We start from the raw sequence: 19,148 nt of genomic DNA on the forward strand, positions 1-19,148 counted from the left end.
ACTTTGTGTCCATTTTGTTAGCACTTCTTAGTCAAACATTTCCCGAACGCTTCACTTTCACTGCGCAAAGGATTTTTGCCAAATAATAGCTGACCACTTCATTTTTAACACTGCAAAATATTCTTCTAATTTTACTGTTGTTTATTTAAAAGACACTACATAACTCTGCCCTGGTCTATTATTTATCTTATTAGGCCGTATAAAGCCAGTAGACTTTTAAGATCTTGGGAAAAATAATAAACAAACAAACAAACAAACAAACAAACAAACAAACAAACAAACAAACTAATTAATTAATTAATTAATTAATTAATTAATTAATTAATTAATTAATTAATTAATTAATTAATAAATTAATTAATTAATTAATAAATTAATTAATTAATTAATTAATTAATTAATTAATTAATTAATTAATTAATAAAATTGATTATTGTCCAAACTAAATAAAAATTAGCTGAATTGACACAATTGTTGAGTTTTGGGGGGACAGCCTATTTGTTTTATATTCAACACCCTTAATCAATTTGTGTTGGGGCAACATGAGGAAATTGTGTGGAACTCTGCATTTTAAAGATCTTGGGATTTATTTCTTTTATCTGTCCTTCACTGTAAAAAAAAATAAAAAAAATAAATAAATAAAACTTAAAATTAATTACTGTTCAAACGAATAAAAAAATTAACTGAATTGACACATTTGTTGAGTTTTTGGGGGGACAACTTAATTGCTTTATGTTCAACACCCTTACAATTGCGGAAAAAAAAAAAAAAAACAGTTAACATTATCTGTGTTGGGACAACTGTGTGGAACCCTGCATTTTTTACTGTGTTTCCAGAATTTTACAGTTAAAAATAACATGTATTTTATTATTCAAAAGTGCTAAACTATTCAATTTAATTTAATTAGTCTTACAATGTACATTGTGTCAAAGCAGCTTAACGTAGTTGAAGGTCAGTTTAGTTTAGTTCAGTGTGGTTTAAATTTCACTGCTGAAAGTCCAAACACTGAAGAGCAAATCTAAACTACGATGTTTTAAAGTTCTAACATCTACACAATGTAGCTTTGTATCATAGACAAACACAACACATGGAGGGATGAGAAGAAACCACTCTTCCCACAAACAGATAATCAAACTAATGCAGAGAATGTTCTCAGTGTCATTCACACAACTTATAAACACAATCATGGTAACACATAATGTTATATGTGTCATTCACACAACTGATTAACATTAGCCCCTTTCACACAGTGATACCGGTAAATATCCGGAACAACTTTACCGGTAAATTCAAAAAAGTGCTGTTCACACAGGCAAGGACGTTATGGAATTTTTCCGGAAGTGAAGTTTATTCATAAACTAATTTCGAGAGGATCACGTAATTATGATTGACACGGCTGGCCCCGAGTCAAGCTAATATACGAACCACCAATCAGACTATTCCTAACCAAGTATAAATAACCAAACACCTTACCTTTAGTCATCTTCGTCTTGAAGAATCCCCCCTTCCACCCCTTCGCCTCCTCTTTTGTCTACAGGGCAGCACAGCGGCCCAGTGGCTAGCAATGCGGCCTCACAGCAAAATCCCTCCGGTTCGGGCATCTACCCAAACGGTCAGCATTTTCGTGTGGAGTTCATGTGCACACTCCACACAGAAATTCCAACTGACCCACCTGAGGCTCGAACCAGCAACCATCTTATTGTGAGGTGACAGCACTACCTACTGCGCCACCGCGACGCCTGGTTTAAAACAGAAGATTGTAATTATGATTTGGTACAAAAGCAGCATCCAAGAAAGGTCTAGTCCTTTATGAACAAAGATGGGTCGATGATCACCGGTTTGACAACAAATACATGTGGTAATAATTGAAATGTTTAAAAATAATGTTCCTCAAAGAAAGATAGGAAGACATTTGGCTATTTCACCTTTAACAGTGCATAATTAAAATATTCTCTGATCTCTCAGGTGGTGCTGCATCAAGAATCCTTATTCATCTATAAATGATATCTCCACATGGGCTCAGGACTAAATTGGTAAACCTTTGTCAAGTACCTTAATACATCAACAAACGCCAGTTAAAACTGTAAAAACACAGTTAAAACTGTGCCAAAAGGAAGCCCTATGTTAACAGCGTCCAGAAGTGCTCAGAGACATCTGGGATGGACCATCATGTACAGTGGTCAGATGAATAAGTATTTCAGGTATTTTTGGGAGAAATGAACTCAGTATTCTCCCGAACAAAGAAACAAAGGATCATTACCAGCAAGAAGTCCAAAAGCCAGGGTCTATCATGGTATTGGGTTGTGTCAGTGCCCCAGGCAAAGGTAACTTGTGCTTCTGTGATGCAACAAGATATGCAAAACCAAGGTCTGTACACATTACAAGGTACTGTCGGTGGAGGAGGAGGACACAGGTACTAGACTGGCCTGCCTGCAGTCCTGACTTGTCTCCAATAGAAAATATGTAGCACACTTTGAAGCGCAAATTGCAACAACGATGACCCTGTACTGATGCCCATCCGACAACCAAGACTTGTTTGCAGGAAGAATGGGACAAAATTGCGCCTGAAACACTTTATCACTAGGTGTCTTCAGTCCCAAAATGCCCAAAGTGTTGTGAAAAGGAATGGAAACATTACAAAGTGGGTAAATGCTTTGCTGTCCCAACCTTTTTTGAAATGTGTTGCAAGAAGTTTATTTTAAAATAAAAACTTATTTTTACTACTTTTCACTACTTTCTTTTTTTTTATTTGTGTTTTTCCATTCTGCCACATACAGTAATAAGAATTTACTACAATTACAGAAAATACTACATTTGTCTTGATCAGTTAAACCTAATTTTATATTTGAAATAAAATTTTAAAGAATGCAAATTTATATTAGGGCAAATAATTTTGTCTTCAACTGTATCTATGCATTGTTTTTTTGTACTTGTGTATTTTCTATTTTCCTCAAAATGTGTTTATAGTAAAACATGTTGGTTATAATTTGGCATATGGAATAAAATGTGATTAAATGTGGTTTCTTTTGAAGTTCTAAAACTATGAAGGTGATGATGATGACGATGAGGGAATGAATGTTTGAGCATTGCCATTTTCATATGCCATCCTAGGTACTTGATCTAAAATCAATAAAACAAAGAATTTTGCAATAATGCATGAGGCAGACTTTCCCATTATTATCAACAAGTCATTTACCGAACAATCAGATCAAAGCACTCAGCTTTTACAGAGCAAATACTGCAAATGAGATAAAGCACTTTACAGCTCCCAGATGGCCATCATCCCTCAGACACTGCAGTGCAGACATCCACCATTCTTTTTCATTTCTCTTTCAGTGAAGACAATCTATTGATTTCTATTGGTCAATCTAATTCTACTTTTTAAATTCATTTTCAATGAGACATTACTGTAGTGTCTCCAAAAGCAAAAATGACCTGCGACTCATCATGTTTAATGTACAGGGCTATTAAATGGACAAAATACCATACAGTTCTCTAACATTCCTGTAAACGTGTTTTTGCACTAGATGCGTTAGTGAGGTTGAATTGCCAGACAAGTACTGATGCAGAATAAATAAAAATAATTCCAGTTTAAAAAAACTCAAAAACAAGTATGTTATACTTTATATTTGTGTCATTTTTACAAATTCTGTATACATACTAGTAATTAAAAAACAATTATGCATAATTACATACAACTAACCCTAACCACAGTAAGTACATTTAATAATTAATAAATATTACTCAATAGTGAAATAAATAGTTACACTGTAACAAGGACACCTTAAAATAAAGCGTTACCAAAACATAGATTCTCAGTAATAATAATATGCTCAGCTGAGTGTTGCTGAATGAAGCATATTCAGTAGTGACACTGTTTTAAAACTCTAATTCTTTGTCAAATTATTTGTTTTAAACCAGCCATTTTGATTGTGCATCAAACTGACAGACATTTCAGAAAAAGAAAAAAAAAAACATTTTGTAACATAATATTTATAATCAATCAAATTTAATGAAAAATCTAGCTGATCCAATGTCTGGTTTTACCATAACCCAGTTTCATTAATTTTTAGACATTTGTATAATTGAAAATAGAAAAGTGGTATATTAAACGAGACACATTATATTGCTCTTGATAAAGCGACACTCACTCATTCACTATCCTTCGGCTTACTCCCTGATTTATCAGGGGTCGCGGAATGAATCGTCTGTTAAAGTGAAAGGTCACCCCCAAAAAAACGATCCTGTTATTGATTACTAACCCTTATGTAGTTCCAACCCCTTGAGACCTTTGTTCAAATTCAGAACACAGATTAGGAAATTTTGGGTGAATTTGACAGCTCCCTCGTCCTCCAAATGCAATTTTTTTTACTGACAATCTAGATTGAAGCTTTACTAAACTACTCCTTTGAACTTTGAAATGGATGAATAAAAAAATCATTTATTTAAATTAATTTATATTGAAACTGTGATCAAATTTAAATTGTACATTGTTAATAAGGCAAGCTTTAAATTAACTTTGTAATTGGGGACAGTTCCAACTCTGATTAAACTGTCTATGCTAGGGAGATACAATAGCTTTAATGCTTGATAGCTATATTTATGTAAAGCTAAGAAAACAGTGATTTAAATTAGAAAGCATGGGAAATTTTAAAAACATTTATATATATATTTATATATATATATATATATATATATATATATATATAAATATATATATATATATATATATATATATATATATAAAAATATATATATATATATATATATATATATATATATATATATATATATATATATATAAATATATATATATATATATATATATATATATATATATATATTTTTTTTTTTTTTTTACAGTTTTATACTGAAGGAATGGTCACATATAACTGACTTCTCTCAGAATGAAGGAAGGTGTAAGTGAGAATATGCAGTATCATCACTTAAGCTCATTCCTGAATGGAGGAATAGTCTTGCTGCAACTGCCCCATGTTCCCCATTCTCCCCTGCATGGAAGTCAATGGTTCAAAATCTTTTAGTACATCTTTTGTGTTCAACAGAACAAAGATATTCAAACGTGTACTTAACAAGTAAATGAAGATGGAAGATGGCTTTATCTCTTTAACTACAAAATTGTGTACATGAAGTAAAACTGAAAATTGAGAATGCCGTGCATAATGAATTGTGATTCAGTGAATAATGAATCAGGTAGAACTGTGTTCTTAGTATTGTAGTCAGTCCTCTGAGGTAAAGTTTTCCCATCTACGCAATACAGTGAAATACACTGGTAAGGTTATTATACGACTCTACATCAAAGGTCAAATAGTATAAAATTAATTTTTTATCATACCATCATTAATAGCTGAGCCCCCATAAATAAAACTCCCATGGAATTGCCCCTGCCCAGCCTCCATTAGATATGATACAACCACCCTTTAAAACCAACTTCTCAGACTAATCTACATAATGTTTACAAGTCAATCATCATCAAAATGGCATGTATAGAGTAAGATGAAGGAGAAAACCTCTGAGAAAATCATTGAGTTTGGATATAACGGACTAACAACATCTATTCAGTGGGTCTATGAGTGAGTTATCAAATAACCTAACAAACATTCGGAAGTGAAATACAAAATCATAGGAATGTTAATACTTCATATACTGTAAGTTTATTGCTGTAGGTCTGCTGTGGGCATGCTGTGGTGAGGTTATCCAAGTGCAAGAGCTCTTTGCAGTTTTAAAGCCAGGAAAAGCATTAGCATTGTTATGGCTTCCTTTAGTACTTTCCATTGGGATTTTGGAACAATGCATTTTGATTTAGTAGTGCAGTAGGTTGTATGCATAACATAACTTGAAGTGATTTTACTAACTTGTTATATAAGACATAACATGCTGTAGTAACATTTATTACTGAGGTTTCAAAAAGAAGCTGTATGTCAAATGTAGTCAAATGTTACCGATTGGGACAAAGATATTACAGGTCCTGCTCTACTACACATTTTGTAACCCAACTTCATTCATTCATTCATTTTCCTTTGGATTAGTCCCTTAATTATCAGGGGTCACCACAGTGGAATGAACCGCCAACTAATCAGGCATATGTTTTACACAGTGGGCACCCTTCCAGCCGCAATCCAGTCCTGGGAAAGTAACACAACTTTCACAATTAAAGTAAATTAGCTAAAATAAGACTAAAGCTACTTTGCTGACACAAGTTGATTGTATTTCAGAGATTTGTATAAGGATGGGGTTTTCCGCACTCATCTTGTCCTCCATTTTCAAGCCAGACACTATTCTGTTTCCAATTTGTCTTGCCTACCACCAAAGTTGGTATGGGAGGATTTTCTTAAAAACTGTATTTCTGAAAAAGCATTAGGACTTATTGTATATACACTTACTGGCCACTTTATTAGGCAAACCTGTCCAGCCAATCATATGGCAGCAACTCACTGCATTTAGGCACGTAGACATGGTCAAGACGATCTGCTGCAGTTCAAACAGAGCATCAGAATGAGGAAGAAAGGTGATTTAAGTGACTTTGAACATGGCAGGCTTGTTTGTGCCAGACGGGCTGGTCTAAGTATTTCAGAAACTGCTGATCTAGTGAGATTTTCATGCACAACTATCTCTAGGATTTACAGAGAATGGTCTAAAAAAAGAGAAAATATTCAGTGAGCGGCAGTTCTGTGCATGGGCGCAAATGCCTTTTTGATGCCAGAGGTTTATGACCACAGTGTACCCATCTTCTAATGGCTAATTCCAGCAGGATAACACACCATGCCATAAAGCGTGAATCATCTCAGACTGGTTTCTTGACCATGACAATGAGTTCACTGTACTCAAATGGCCTCCGCAGGCATCATGGATATGCAGCCGACAAATCTGCAGCAACTGTGTGATTCTATCATGTCAATATGGACCAAAATCTCTGAAGAATATTTCCAGTACCTTGTTGAATCTATTCCACAAAGAATTAAGGCAGTTCTGAAGGCAAAAGGGAATCAACCGGTAAAGTGTACCTAAAAATGGCCAGTGAGTATATTTCTAGAATTTATTGTCGGTTTATTGACATATAGGACTAGCTGCTGCTAAAGTTAACAGTGCCTGGTAACTTGAGTTAGGTGAAGAGTTTGAGGTTGTCTGGTGGGCATATGCTGTTGACAGAATTCATTCAAGTTCACTATGTGCTCGGCTTTCACTCCTACAGTTTAAAATACTGCAGGGTTCATTACTTCAAAGCTTGGCTCTCAAGATTTATTCTATATTGTAGATGACAAGTGTGACAGATGTCACCCTGTAGTCTGAATCACATGTTTTTCTTCTGCACAGTACTTCAAAACTACTGGATAAATTCTTTCAGAAACCATGTCCATGTTTGGTACCATATTCAAATCAAAGTGGATTTCTTCCCCCTTCACAGCAATCTTCAGTGTTCCCAAGTTTTGGACCAGTTTATATCTAAACAGTTAGGAGGTACTCGCCCTTACTTCTTTATTGGCTAGACGATGGATTTTATTTCATCTGAAAATCTATAACCTCCAGGTATTTCACAGTGAATACCATGTACTTTTTAAAAATAGAAAACATAAGATGTTCTTAGAATGCCAGTTATTGGTCTTTTTATGTTAAATCCTTAACTTGGAATTATAAGGCTCTATTTGCGTTCTGAATGACTTTGAGATATTGAGCTTCAAAGTTTTTACATTCCATATAGCAAACAGTATGTGTGTAACATTTGTGTTTAAATAAAAAGTCTTAAAATGTAAATAACTTATAAAAAACATCCAATAATGTAAATAAGTTGTCATTTAATAAGAATATGTCAATGACTCAATTTTGATTGTCATATAGAACCTTATAAATCTAAGGTGACGAAATGGCATTCCTTTATAACTTAATTTCACTTGCTTCTAAGTTTGAATGCATTTACATAAATCTATGACCCATCACCTCTTCCAACCTTTTTGTTCCCTTTGCTACTTTTAATAATATTGTTTTGTTATTTATTCATTCTTTTGTTTTGTTATGTTTTTTTACATGTACTATTGCTATTCAATCACATTACTTATTATTTTTTTATCATTTATGCGATATTTATTCATTTTTACTATTTTGTCTTCTCAACAAAACGTTTAAAAGAAAACGTGGAAAGTCTTTCACTACGTCTGTCATTTCAAGCATTTATGTACGTTTTACTTAAAAACAAAAAATAAAATTTAAAATACAAATTTGTGATAAAAATGTTAAAATAAAAAATCACTACACATGAAAAACTAAAATTAAGCAAAATGAACAGCTGTCAACTGAAATATAATTAAATTTAGCAAAAAATTATTATTTTCAGATTTCATGAGCACTCATTCTATGGCATAAATATGACCTGAGGTTGGTTGGTTGCTTCTTCATTTGACCAAAAAAAAAAAAAAAAAAAAAAAGAAGTAGGCATGTTTGACTACAAACATGATCCTAAATGACATAAATTTTACATTTATCTGTTTCATTTGCATTTATGATTTTGGGTTCAGTGTCTGTTCAAACAAATACTTTATTTCAAAAACTAAAAAGTTTGCGTAAAAGGTAATGTGCAAATATTAAACTGTGCTTTGGTTCACACGTTATCTCTTAACTCTGCCAAACTAGAATGACTCAAACTGAAAGTAAACATAAAAACAGAGTATAAATGAGCTCACAAAATAAAAACTAAACTTCACAAAACCATTAAAGAAATGAAATCAATTAAAAGCAAAACTATAATCACGTTTCTCTGGTCTACTTTTAAGCTGTTTAGTTGATTCAGGTATGCAAGATGGGTCAGACATATGAAAAAGTGGTGCTCAAGGTCATCATAGACTAAAAAAATGTTTGTTGAAACTACTTAAAATGAGCAGAAACAACACAATTCTTCAGTTTTTTAGGGACAATGTAATTGTTTAATGCTCAGTCCACTTGTAAGTTTATAAGTTACTTTAACTTCTTCATGTTGTCACAACCCAAACTGATTGTGTGAAACCGAACATTCACGATTTTGGTATTACTCAAGTCATTTAGTTCACCTGAATAAGTGAAAAGCAATATCAAACAGGGAGTGTGCCAAAAGGATTGCACTTTGGCATTGTTTGTGCCTGATGTTTACTAACCGTTTAACCCTTATCAAACTGGCAGCACAAGTACTAATGCAAATATTTATTCTGAACTCTCTCATCTCGCCATTGCGTGTGCATCAGTTGAATGCTAATTGTTACAGAACATTATGGGATTGAATGAGTGCACTCAATAACATCTACAAAACTATATTTTCAGATACTACTACAAATGGCTGTCCCTGCAAATAGTGCCCTACAGGGTAAAGGCGATTTCATTAAAAAAAAGAGCCCAGTTTGTATTAGCACTCTGGGCAGTGTCAGTGTCAGTTTATAATTACAATGTAGATTTGGAGCATTGAGCAGCAGAGCCAATCAAAGGCAAATCTGCTGATCACTCATGCTGAAAAAAAAGAAGTATATGCTGATAAGGTTTTGATACATGGCTGCTGGTTTAAGTTGGTTCTTGATGTTTTTACTGGTCCCAAGATGGTCCCAAGCAGAACACAACCAGCTCATGACCAGCAAAATCCAGCTTTAACCAGCATCTATATGCCCTAAACCTACCTTAAACCTGCCGTTTTTTTAAACTCTTGAGTGCAATGGCCAAAATGAGGAGTTTAAAGGCATTTATTTTGTCATCATACACTCACCCTCCACTTTTCCTAAACTTTTATAAACAACTTTAGTGAGAGTAAATGTTTATTTTTAGGTGAACTACAGGCAGAATCCTCTCACTGCTCAAAACAATGAAGTTTTCGAAGAGTACAAATCCTCTCATCATAACAAACTGTAAATACAATATCAGTGTGCAGTGTGGACAGCTTTATAAATAATAGCAAATGTTTAATTTTGCAATGATCTATGCTTTCTCCTTGCACACTTTCTTTTGTATAATAATGTCAGAATTCAAATATACCTACTGATGGATTCACTCTTGAAACCAATTGACTCAGCAGTAATCATTTTTTAAAGACTGCCACTTGCCATTGGAGTGTGTTCAATGTTAGTTTATAGAGTAAGAGTGGAGCAAAGGAACTGCTGGTGTGATTTAGTGGAGCCAGAAGTAATTGGCATATTCATATAAGTGTAAATTACCTCAGGTATAAGGGTGTAGAGAAGGGCTATCCAGTGCAGGGTTGGACAATGAAACTGAAACCCTGGTAATTTTATAAGCCTGACGGCCAAACCTTTTGTGTGTGTACTATACATATGTTATATATATATATATACACATATATAACATATGTATATATGTTGTGTCTGGTTCTTAAACCTGATTGGCTGATAGCTGTGCAATATTCTACAATATCAGCACTCGTACAGCGTCTTCACCTTCCTGTATTAGGCCAAATCCCAATTCTACCTATTAGCCCTTCCCCTTACCCCTTTCCTACATTTTGCACGTTCCTGTGAAGGGGTAGAGGTGTCCCAATTCTTTTTATCTTGAAGGTGTAGGGCTAAGGGGAAGGGGGTGAATACCACTTTAAACTAAGATTTTTCAGGACTACACTCGAAACCAAGGGGTAAGAAAATTTCCCAGAATACACCAGCCACAACAGCAGGATATTTGCACCCGGAAGTACGGAGATCCACAAATTAGTATTTTTTGTCATTATTGCGAATTTTTACAACAAACAAGCACATGTTTTAATACATTTATAACCGCATACCTGTTTTACAGTCATGCTTTAAAAAAAACCCTGCTAAAATAAAAACTGCTAAATTTCGCTATCTTTAATCCATAATCATAACTCCTATACAGCAGTCCCACAAGATACTGACACTCGATGACACTGGAATACCCTGTGGGAAAAGTCTAGTGGGTGGGAATGAGCTTTTTACAGTGTCTGCTATAATGTTAATGTTGTTTTGGTGTGTTTACATAGATGATTATGGCCACTGTGTAAATACACAGTACAGTTACTATCTTATTGCCACATTAGATCGCTATGATAACATAATACACGCCTTCAGTGATTTCTTGAAGATAAATACAAAAAAATAAAGCAACTGGAATAACTACAGCAGTCGCGATCGTCTGATCTCATATGAAGCATGAGATTGCGATGACATATGATGACATGTGCAGGTGCTGTCCCAATTCTTAGGGGTAAATATTGAAGCCCTTCCTCTTTGCACTCTGTTTTAAGAGCCAAAGGTAAGGGGTGCAAAAATAGAACTGTGATTGGGCCTTACTCTGCCCACATAATGACAGCAGATCAATAAACCCACTTCAGTTTGACAAATATTGCAACTGTTAGGCAACATAATTTACTTGTGAGGCTTTTTTAGGTGAGAATATAGTTCTTTAGATTGCATTTGTGCAGTTTATTTAAAGATACTGCCTATTTTAAATATTAATAATTTCAGAGACTCAGTACATCGGTGGTCAGCCAGCCAAACTGAAAAGAGCAAAGATGCTTGACGTTTCGCCACAAGATGACAACAGAGAGCAATTACATCAGAGAAATACTTGGAAAATCTCTGTAGACTGATGGCATTTCATGCCATTCAGCTTTATAATCTTAAAATGTGAGTAAAATCATCTGTTTTGTCATCGCTTTAGATATTACACAAGAGAATCATTCAAATACTAGCTCTGACATGACGCTGGGGAAGTAGTATGAATGACAGAAGTAGTTCCTCATACAAAGGGGTTTTGAGACACTCTGTGTTTGATTTCTTTTTATATATACACGATTATGCCATCTAACTGTTGTATAAATGCAATATCGCACTCGTAGCAGTGCGATATGTCTGCATATCGTCACTGGTGGCACACTTAAAGGCACTCGACCTGTGGCCTCAAGCCAACACAAACCTCCCACTGGGCCGATATACAGCCATATCAGACTGCTACGAGTGTGATATTGCTCATACATAAGCATTGCCATTAATTTCTGAAAATGTTGCTAATAAAAATGCATTAAAGGTACAAAAGCATTTTATGAAGAAAAAACATTTCTGTTTATTTGTATGAAGACTTTTTTTTAAACGTAAAAGACCATTTAAACACAAACAGGATCTTGTTGGCCATTTAGCGATTTATGTACCATTTTACATATCATTACTTGTTTTACTTACAATATTCTATGTAATGACAAATGAATAGCGATAAATAAATAAGCATATATAGTGTCTGTTCATACTTTCACAACAGTGACTTCATATACAGACAAAAACAAAGGTGATGGCCAAGGGAAATAATCAAATATTAATACTTCATGTCTGATCTAGCCTACAACAATCATCTAATGTTGTATACATCAACGCAAGTGCATGTGTCTACTGTTGTGGGAGGATCTGTGAGAAATGGGTTTACATCACTTAGAGTGTATTTAAGAAATCTTTACCATTTCCCCCATAATACCTGAACCTTTACCTTTCAGTGTTCCTTTATACTGCAGCCATCATCATCATCATCATCATCATCATGTCTCCACTCGACCTCACCTGTGAGAATGACAAGATCATTTCTAAACTTCACATCAGAGCTAATCTTGTACTATAAGGAACCTTCAGTGTCCCCTCAAAACTCCTTTTTAGTTCAAAGTTTGACTCCAGTCCCGAGATAAAACAACACCACCTGTCTCTCAGTGGACCAACTCCAGCTGACTGGCAGAAAAGGGCAGAACGCCGCTAACATAGTAAGCAATGCCCAGAGATAGCAGGGCGATGACCACCAGCAACAGCAGGACCCTCCAGAAGCCCAAATCCTCAACGAACTCTTGCCAGGTGGAGCGGAAGCTGGACAGCACACCCTCACTGTTCTGCAGGTTTGGGTTCAGCAGCGAATGGCTCTCCATTGCACTGGAAACCACATAGTGTTGAGTTAGCAAAAGAAGTGCTGACACGTAATAAATGCTGCACTTAAAATGAAGTTTGCTTGTTGTTCAAACTACTTATTTAAATGAGCTGAATCAACACAATTCTTGAGTTTTTTTTTGGGCACAACTTAATTGGTTTATGTTGAATGCACTTAAATTTGTAAAGACAATTAAGTTACTTAATTGATTTGTCTTGGGACAACATGAAGGAAATGTGTGGAACCCAGAATTTTTTTACAGTGTGATTGGAGGGAATCTCACCTCTCGCTCTCAGCCATCTGCATGGCTTCTAGTTTGGAGTGAGCTCCTCTGTTGAAGCCTTTGACCTCTTGCTCTTCTAGACCTTCCAGCAGCCGGATGGCATCTTTATTTACCCCTCTCCTCTTGGCCAGCACGAGTGGGGTCGAGCCGTTGTGGTTACTGCTCAAATGCAGGAGAACAAATGGGAAGTTAAAAGTCAGATTAAAAAAATACTAATTATCTAAAATAAAATATTAATTATTAACTATATGAAACTGTTAAACATTTTATTTCTGTTTAATAATAATAATAATAATAATAATAATAATGAGTGGCTGTCAAAAACTTTAGGTATGGGTACTATGGTAAAGAAAATAATGCCATGCAAATTATTATTAAAACTATTAATATGATAATAATAAATAAATAATAATAATAGTAATAGCTGGCATCACAGTGGCACAGTGGGTAGCATAATCGCCTCACAGCAAGAATGTCGCTGGTTTGAGTCCTGGCTGGGTCAGTTGGCATTTCTGTGTGGAGTTTGCATGTTCTCCCAGTGTTGGCGTGGATTTCCTCCGGGTGTTCAGGTTTCCACCACAGTCCAAACATATGTGCTATAGGGGAGTGTATGTGTGTGAATGCAAGAGTGTATGGGTGGTTCCCAGTGATGGGTTGCGGCTGGAAGGGCATCCACTGCATAAAACACATGCTGGATAAGTTGGCGATTCATTTCGCTTTGGCGAGCCCAGATTAATAAAGGGACTAAGCCAAAAAGAAAATGGATGAATGAATTTATATAAATAGTAGTAATACTACTACCACTACTACTACTACTACTACTAATAATAATGCTTCATTTTGCCCTGTAAACCAGTAAATGCAAATTTGTCCAATCCTTAATGTAATATGGGCAAAAAACCGAAGTCAATCTTATATCATGTTCATACATTCAGGTTTAAGAGGCAATAGTACATTACAATTACCAAAAAAAAAAAAGAAAAAAATGTATGGGACAGTAGGCAAATGGCAAATAAAATAAAAAAGAATGTATTGATTTCTAATTTTATTTTTACTTGTATTTGATTGCAGACAATATAAACAGAAAATATTCATGTTTTGTCTGGTCAACTTCATTTCATTTGTAAATATACATCCTTTCCTGTCATTCAGACCTGCAACACACTGCAAAAAGAGTTGGCACAGGAGTAATTTAGGGCTATCAATCAGGTAAATTGGTTAAATAATAATTTGAAACAGGTGATGCCAACAGGTGATTGTAATTATGATTGGTACAAAAGCAGCATCCAAGAAAGGACTAGTCCTTTAGGAGCAAAGATGGGCCGAGGATCACCAGTTTGACAAAATTATTCAATGTTTAAAAACAATGTTCCTCAAAGAAATATAGTAAAGACTTTTGGATATTTCACCTTCAACATTGCATTACATCTTTAAAAGATTAAAGGAATCTGAAGAAATTTCAGTGTGTCAAAGACAAGTGAGCAAGCCTAAGCTGAACAACCATGATCTCCGATAACTCAGGCGGCGCTGCATCAGGAATCCTCATTCATCTATAAGCAATATCACTACATGGGCTCAGGACTACTTAAGCAAACCTTTGTGAAGTACCACAATACATAGTTACATACACAAATGGGAGTTAAAACTGTATTGTGCCAAAAGGAAGCCCTATATTCACAGTGTCCAGATGCGCTGTCAAATTCTGGGTTCGGAGGATGAATCATTACACAGTGGAAACATACTGTGGTGAGATGATTCTGCATTTCAGGTCTTTTTTTTGGGAGACCACTCATTTATGCTGTAAATTGAAGCCTTTAGACCAGGGGTCACCAATCTCGGTCCTGGAGGACCGGTGTCCCTGCAGGGTTTAGCTTCAATTTGCCTCAACACACCTGCCTGGATGTTTCAGGAATACCTGGTAAGACCTTGATTAGGGTGTGTAGGTGTGTTTGATTAGGGTTAAAGCTAAAATCTGCTAGAAACCGGCCAGGAACAAGTTTGGTGACCCCTGCTTCAGCCCATTGTAAAAATACACTTTATCATCAATTATCTAAAAAAGTAAATAAATTATGGCACATCTCACCAAATATCTATTTTGAGGCCATTGGAGACGAGGAACTGAATGGTGTCCACGTGCCCGCACAGGTGCAGCGCCGTGTTGCCCTGATAGTCAGTGGCCAGTAGGTCTGCCCCAAACTTGTGCAGGAATCGGCAGATGTCCACATTACCCCGCGCCGCTGCCAGATGAAGACCCGTGCGGCCTCGGTGGTCCCGGATGTTGGGGTCACAGCCGGTCTCCAGCAGACGCCTGGCGAAACTCAGGTCCCCATCAATACAAGCCTGCAGGAGCGGGACACTGGTCTGCGACGAGTCATTGATGAAGACATAGGACATGTCCGAGTCGGTCTCCGAAAATTCCAGCGTAACTGAGAAAAACAACAATGAGGTGACTCTAATGAAGCTTGGATTTCACTTCAGAACAACAAAGATTTTGGGTTATAAAGGTTTGTTTTCATTTGGGCAGCACACCTCTGTATTATACAATACTGTAATTTAATCGCTGAGAGTAATTTAAATAACACTGACTAACCCACATACCATACACTAACGGGCCACTTTATTAGGTACACCTAACTAGTACCGGGTTGGAACCCCTGTTGCCTTAATCCTTCGTAGCAGGTACTGGAAATATTCCTCAGAGATTTTGCTCCATATTGACGTGATAGCATCATGCAGTTGCTGCAGATTTGTAGGCTGCACATCCATGATGCAAATCTCCCGTTCCACCACATCCCAAAGGTGCTCTATTGGATTCAGTTCTGGTGATTGTGGAGGCCATTTGAGTACAGTGAACTCATTGTCATGTTCAAGAAACCAGTCTGAGATGATTTACGCTTTATGACATGATGTGTATCCTGCTGGACGTAGTCATCAAAAGATGAGTACACTGTGGTCATAAAGGGATGGACATGGTTAGCAACAATACTCAGGTAGGCTGTGGTGTTGACATGATGCTCAGTTGGTACTAATGGGCCCAAAGTGTGCCAAGAAAATATCCCCCACACCATTACACCACCACCAGCTGCCTGAACCAGTGAAACAGGGCAGGATAGATCCACGCTTTCATGTTATTGATGCCAAATTCTGACCCTACCATCTGAATGTGGCAGCAGAAATCGAGACTCATCAGACCAAGCAACGTTTCTTCAATCTTCTTCTGTCCAGTTTTGCTGAGCCTGTGTGAATAGTAGCCTCAGTTTCCTGTACTTAGCTGACAGGAGTGGCACCCGGTGTGGTCTTCTGCTGCTGTAGCCAATCTGCTTCAAGGTTGGACGTGTTGTGTGTTCAGAGATGCTCTTCTGCATCTCTCGGTTGTAACGAGTGGTTATTTTAGTTACTGTTGCCTTTCTATCAGCTGGAACCAGTCTGGCCATTCTCCTCTGACCTCTGGCATCAACAAGGCATTTGTGCACACAGAACTGCCGCTCACTGGATATTTTCACTTTTGCAACCATTCTCTTTCAACCCTAGAGTGTGTGAAAATCCAGTCTGTCTGGCACCAACAACCATGCCGCATTCAAAGTCATTTAAATCAGCTTTCTTCCCCATTCTGATGCTGAGCTTGAACTACAGCAGATTTTCTTGACCATATCTACATGCCTAAATGCATTGAGTTAGGGACCCCCTCGAAAATGATAGAGACCCCCTCGAAAATGAGATGATTCATCTCAAGGGGCTATCCCATTCAATAAATTAAATTCAGTGCTGCCATGTGATTAACTAATTTGAAATTTGCGTTGGCAAGCAGTTGGACAGGTGTACCTGATAAAGTGTAGTAATAGTAATATACACTAACATAACTCTGAAACAGGTGCATTGGTGTTATATTCCTTCAACTTAATAATGACAAAACTGATGTTATTCTTTTCGGCCCCTCAAAAACAAGAATGTCGTATATTGGGGGCTTGGGAAGTCTTGCACCGTATGTTAAATCGCAAGTAAAAAAATCTAGGAGTTATCTTTGATTCTGAGCTTTGTCTAGAAAAACAAATTAGCTCAGTGGTTAAGAATAGTTATTATCAGCTGAGGATCATCTCCAGACTCAAATCCATTCTTTCCTTTCAAGATCTGGAAAAGGTCATACATGCTTTTATCACATCCCGCCTAGACTATTGCAATTCTTTATATGTTGGTCTCCCCCAATCCTCATTGGCACGGTTGCAGTTGGTTCAAAATGCGGCAGCTAGACTTTTAACAGGCACCAAAAATCATGCTCATATCTTTTTATTCTATTGCATTCCCAGGCTTTTAATCTTTATTGTGGTTGTTGCTGTAATACTTTTATTCCTATTATTACTTTTATTGTTATCTTTTACTCTTTTAGAGTGTGTGCTATGGTTTTGTTCAGCACTTTGGTCAGTGCCAAACTGAAGTAAATGTGCTTTATAAAAAAACTTTACTTACTTACTTACTATATAATTACTTCATTTTCTTTCTAATGCACATACATTCCCATTAATGTTGTCACTATGTCAATACAACATTGTTTACAGCAGGTTTAATTTTCTGCCAATATTATACTTACTTTTCCCCACTGATTATGAGTAAAACTAAATGATGAGGATGGAGGTGCTAAGGGCAGCTACTCACACCTTAGTAAGCCTTTTATGGTTTTAATTTACAACAATAATGCAACCTATGAGTGTCACAGCAGCACTATTCAGCAGATCTTCATCTGCAGTGCTGGAAGAGAGGAGAGGAGAGGAGGAGGAGGAGGATTCTGCATTAGCAGCACTGCTAGATAATACTGATGATGCTGATGAAGATGATGCTGACTTCTAAAAAAACATCCATCTACGGCAAACAACAATCACGGTACAAACCGGCTTTACTATGTCAAATGTGATGTAACGTTGTTTTGACCACATATCTGAAAACAGCTGCTGTAATCACTGCATGTTTACTAGCGTGAATCAGAACAGCATTTGAAGACGAAATCCATGTACCGTTACAACAACACAGAAATATGTTAGCGCAGTTTTTTCATAAATGCTCTTGGGGTTTTATGTACCTGTTTTGTGCAGCAGTATCACAGGTGAAATGAGTGGGGTCTGTTCTGTCCCGTCGCTTCTCTGTCTGTAGTGTTTATGAGTTACTAAAGCTGCAGTGGATGCTGTGTGTGTATTTGAACTCTCACAGCGCCCTCTGCTGCTGTGGGGCGATGATGCACAAATTAAAGGGAGAGTTCACCCAAAACATAAATATACTCATTTCCCAGTGATGGATTGTAGCTGGAAGGGCATCCGCTGCAAAAAAACATGTGCTGGATAAGTTGGCGGTTCATTCCGCTTTAGTGACCCCCTGATTAATAAAGTGACTAAGCTGAAAAGAAAATGAATAAATAAATGAATTACTCATTTTCAAGTGGTTCCAATCCTATGAGTTTTCTTCAAAAGATAATATTTTGAAGAAAGCTGAAAACCTGTATGCTAACAATTAGCCCCTTTCACACAGTAAGTTAGCAGGACATACGCCCACTTCCATCACTAACCGATGAGGAAACATGCATGGACAGTGCTTCTACATAATTAATTCATAGAAAGAGCAGCCAGAAAGGGGAAATTATGGACTTGTGCCAAATATTAGCATAATTGACCATAACAATGTACATTAACTATATCTATATGTCTGTATGTTTGTGTTTTCTTTATCCAGTTTCTATTCTAATTTGCAGTTAAACGGAAGAAATAAATAAAGAAATTGAATTATAAATTAAAGTATAAATAGCAGAAGGGAACAAATAGATTTTCCCTACCAGCATATATTCATCCGACACCAAATATAAAAGCAAACAACAGATTTAAGTGAAGTTTATTCATAAACTAATTTCGAGAGGATCACGTGCTTATGATTTATCACGGCCAGTCTCACATTTGCTAATCATATCTTCCGATCATATGAGCCCTATAAGCTA

The 19,148-nt window shown here is 36.3% G+C and overlaps 1 protein-coding gene across 3 annotated transcripts; it reads right to left on the reverse strand.

The window, feature by feature from the left end:
* Positions 1-12,029: 12,029 nt before the first annotated feature.
* On the reverse strand, positions 12,030-18,331 carry ankrd46b (ankyrin repeat domain 46b). 3 transcript variants are annotated; one of them, XM_073906356.1, is made up of 5 exons: positions 17,647-18,331; positions 16,941-17,064; positions 15,258-16,859; positions 13,175-13,333; positions 12,030-12,896 (listed from the first exon to the last, which is right to left on the reverse strand). In XM_073906356.1, the coding sequence occupies exons 3-5, from the start codon at positions 15,566-15,568 to the stop codon at positions 12,680-12,682; spliced, it is 687 nt and encodes a 228-aa protein (XP_073762457.1). In that variant the 5' UTR covers positions 15,569-16,859; positions 16,941-17,064; positions 17,647-18,331; the 3' UTR covers positions 12,030-12,679.
* Between the last annotated feature and the right edge of the window lie 817 nt (positions 18,332-19,148).

The sequence above is a fragment of the Danio rerio genome, chromosome 7 (assembly GCF_049306965.1).
Source record: "Danio rerio strain Tuebingen ecotype United States chromosome 7, GRCz12tu, whole genome shotgun sequence".
NCBI classification, from domain to species: domain Eukaryota; kingdom Metazoa; phylum Chordata; class Actinopteri; order Cypriniformes; family Danionidae; genus Danio; species Danio rerio.

Excerpts from the sequence above, each read along its gene's own strand:
- ankrd46b (XM_005166503.4), bottom strand. The coding sequence starts at position 15,568 with ATGTCCTATGTCTTCATCAATGACTCGTCGCAGACCAGTGTCCCGCTC. Across the intron at positions 13,334-15,257 it reads GGCCTCAAAATAGATATTTG|TAACCACAACGGCTCGACCC; the intron begins GTGAGATGTGCC and ends GCATTTGAGCAG. Across the intron at positions 12,897-13,174 it reads CAGATGGCTGAGAGCGAGAG|TGCAATGGAGAGCCATTCGC; the intron begins GTGAGATTCCCT and ends TGTGGTTTCCAG.